Source organism: Frankliniella occidentalis, unplaced genomic scaffold (genome assembly GCF_000697945.3).
Source record: "Frankliniella occidentalis isolate FOCC.00 unplaced genomic scaffold, Focc_3.1 Scaffold4027, whole genome shotgun sequence".
NCBI classification, from domain to species: Eukaryota; Metazoa; Arthropoda; class Insecta; order Thysanoptera; family Thripidae; genus Frankliniella; species Frankliniella occidentalis.
In genome coordinates this window covers 1-2622 of record NW_026271077.1, presented here as the reverse complement: position 1 = coordinate 2622, position 2622 = coordinate 1, and the positions used below count along the sequence as shown (strand labels likewise).

General features: G+C 63.8%; 1 protein-coding gene across 1 annotated transcript in view; it reads left to right on the top strand.

The window, feature by feature from the left end:
• The window catches only part of LOC113205166 (juvenile hormone esterase), a 6346-nt gene extending 3781 nt beyond the window's left edge, over window positions 1–2565 (top strand). The window contains exons 3-8 of the mRNA XM_026420675.2: window positions 110–400; window positions 503–1199; window positions 1292–1545; window positions 1681–1828; window positions 2084–2216; window positions 2340–2565. Of these exons, the coding sequence (XP_026276460.1) occupies window positions 110–400; window positions 503–1199; window positions 1292–1545; window positions 1681–1828; window positions 2084–2216; window positions 2340–2538 (1722 nt within the window). The 3' untranslated portion in view covers window positions 2539–2565. The remainder of the gene's footprint in view (window positions 1–109; window positions 401–502; window positions 1200–1291; window positions 1546–1680; window positions 1829–2083; window positions 2217–2339) is intronic.
• Window positions 2566–2622: the final 57 nt, after the last annotated feature.

Genomic DNA, 2622 nt, shown 5'->3' with positions numbered 1-2622 from the left:
GGCGTTGTGGGTGGGGCGTAGCGGGTGGGGCGGGGCGGGGAGGGGCATCACGGCAGTGCGTGCACCGAAGGCTTCAACTGTTGGCAATTTTGCTGTCGGTTTGTCGCAGGCACCGCGAGCGCCAGAGCCATGGGAGGGTGTCCGTGACGCGGTGGCAGAGGGCCCCGTTTGCCCGCAAGGGCAGCCGGACAGCGCCGAGGGAGTGCTGGGCGACGAGGACTGCCTGTACCTCAACGTGTACGTCCCCGCCGCGTCGCTGGCCGGCGAGACCACCACCGATGCGCCCGCCACGACCACCACCACGATGTCGCCTGAGGAGGCCGTCAACGACACCGCGCCCGCTCGGCCACTGCTCCCCGTGCTCTTTTTCCTGCACGGCAGTGGCTCTTGGTTCCAACGGGTGAGTCCTGCCGGCGTTCGTTCTACTTGACACCAAATTGTTATGTCATATGCACCCCAATGACGTCGTACTGACGATACCTCTGACGGGCTCTCGCTGCAGGGCTCCGCCGGCGCCCTAGACCTGGGCCCCGAGCTGCTTCTGCAGCACGACATCGTGGTCGTGACCCCCAGCTTCCGCCTGGGCGCGCTGGGCTTCGCCAGCCTGGACTCGGAGGGGGTGCCGGGCAACGCGGCGCTCAAGGACGCGCTGGCCGCTCTGCGCTGGCTGCACGGCAACGCGCGCGCGTTCGGCGCCGACAAGGACCGCATCACGGTGGGCGGCCACGGGTCCGGGGCGGCCCTGGCGCACTACCTCACCCTGGCGCCCGCGGCTGCGGGGCTGGCCCGGGCCGCCATCCTGCAGAGCGGCAGCGCGCTCGCGCAATGGGCCTACACCCAGGATCACGTCCGCTACGCCACCGAGCTGGCTGCCAGGATCGACCCCGAGGCCGCCAGGCTCAGCAATGACACCCAGGACGTCGAGGACGTGCTGCGGAACGCGACTGTGGCTCAGCTGCTGCGTGGCCACGCCGAGGTGACGCTTGCGCGCCCACATCGCGTCAACTTCGTGCCCTTCGTGCCTTCTCCCGAGCGCCGGTTGCAGCGTGGCCTCGGCCACGGTCTCGGCGAAGAGGACGAGGAGGAGGTCTTCTTACCTCACGACCCGGAGTACCTCGTGGTGAAACGCCCCGTGCCGTCGCTGCCCATCCTCATGGGGGTCACCTCGCAGGAGGCCTTGCTGCGGTTCTGCAACCTAAGTGAGTCCCTTGCCACGGCCGGGAGTGCGTGTGGCGGCTTAGGGCCAGCGCCCAGCGCCAGCAGCACCCTCATCCTCTCCTTGCCCCCGCAGAGTGGGACTTGTTCCCGGAGCGCATGGAGCTCTACAACACGGAGCTGTGGCACCTGCTGCCGCTCAACCTGTGGCCCAGCGACGACACGGCTGCCGTCTTCAACGTGAGCAGGCCGCCAGTGGACCACGGGGCGGGCGGCGAGGACGAGCAACCCCCGACGTTCCCGTCAGAGGTGCGCGACATCGCCGATCAGGTGCGGGAGGAGTACTTCGGCGGCGCCAACATTACCAACAGCAGCCAGCAGGTCGTGGAGGTGAGCAGGTGCTGGAAGGCATGCCGCGCAGCCGCGCACCTCAAGTCCACATACGGTCTTGTTGGTGTGGCCGCTAACGCATGGGGCAAGGTAAGGGCCATATGTCACTCACAACCTGGTGTGTTCATCCACCAGCTTCTCAACGACGTCTTCTACAACGCCGACATCCACAGGCTGGCCACCCGCAGGGTGCAGGCGGCCGCGCAGCCCACCTACCTGTACCGCTTCAGCTTCGAGGGCGAGTACAACGTGGGCAGGGCGCGCCGCCGCCTCGACAGGCCGGGTGAGTGCTGCACTTAGCGTGCACTTAGTGCCGGTCCCGCGAGCTGCTGACGGAAGGTTATATCAAGTACAATCGACGCCGAAACGAGATCTTCTGCCTGTCAATTCTCACCAGTGCCTCTGTCCACTCCGACTTTCAGGGGTTTTATCGGTCTCTCTTTTCCCATAAGACGCCCTGGTGCGAGAGAGACGCAAATAGAAACATGAAACTTTGTCGAGAGCGAGCAGGCCTTGATTCTCACTAATTATGCTGCAGGCGCCGTGCACACGGATGAGATGGGGTACATCTGGCGCGTGGAAGGGCTCGGGCAAAACGTGACGGCCGACACCGCGGCCGCACTCACCATCAAGAGGGTCACCACTCTCTGGACCAACTTTGTGAAGACTGGGTAGGTCGGATGCGAGCGCGCCACCGCGCACCACGCGTGCCCCGGGGAAGGCCACTGGAAGCCCTGGAAGCAACATTCTGACAAAAAAAAACAACAACACCTTACTGTCCTCGGTGTTTCCAGGTCACCCGTTCCAGAGCCGCTGGAACTGACCGAGCTCATCCCGGACGCGTGGCCCCCGACGGAGGCAGACACCCTCCCGAAGCAGGCCGTCATGGACATCGGAGAGAAAATGCAGCTCAGAGTGGAACCCCTGGGAGGACGGCACATGAACTTTTGGAGGATCGAATACAGGAATCTACGCAACGGTGGCGGACTGTGAGCTCGTCTTGCAAAGAAAAAAGAAAAATGTGTTTGTTGTACATAAATCAGTTGTTAGTGAGAATTCATGAACATTTTTATTTTT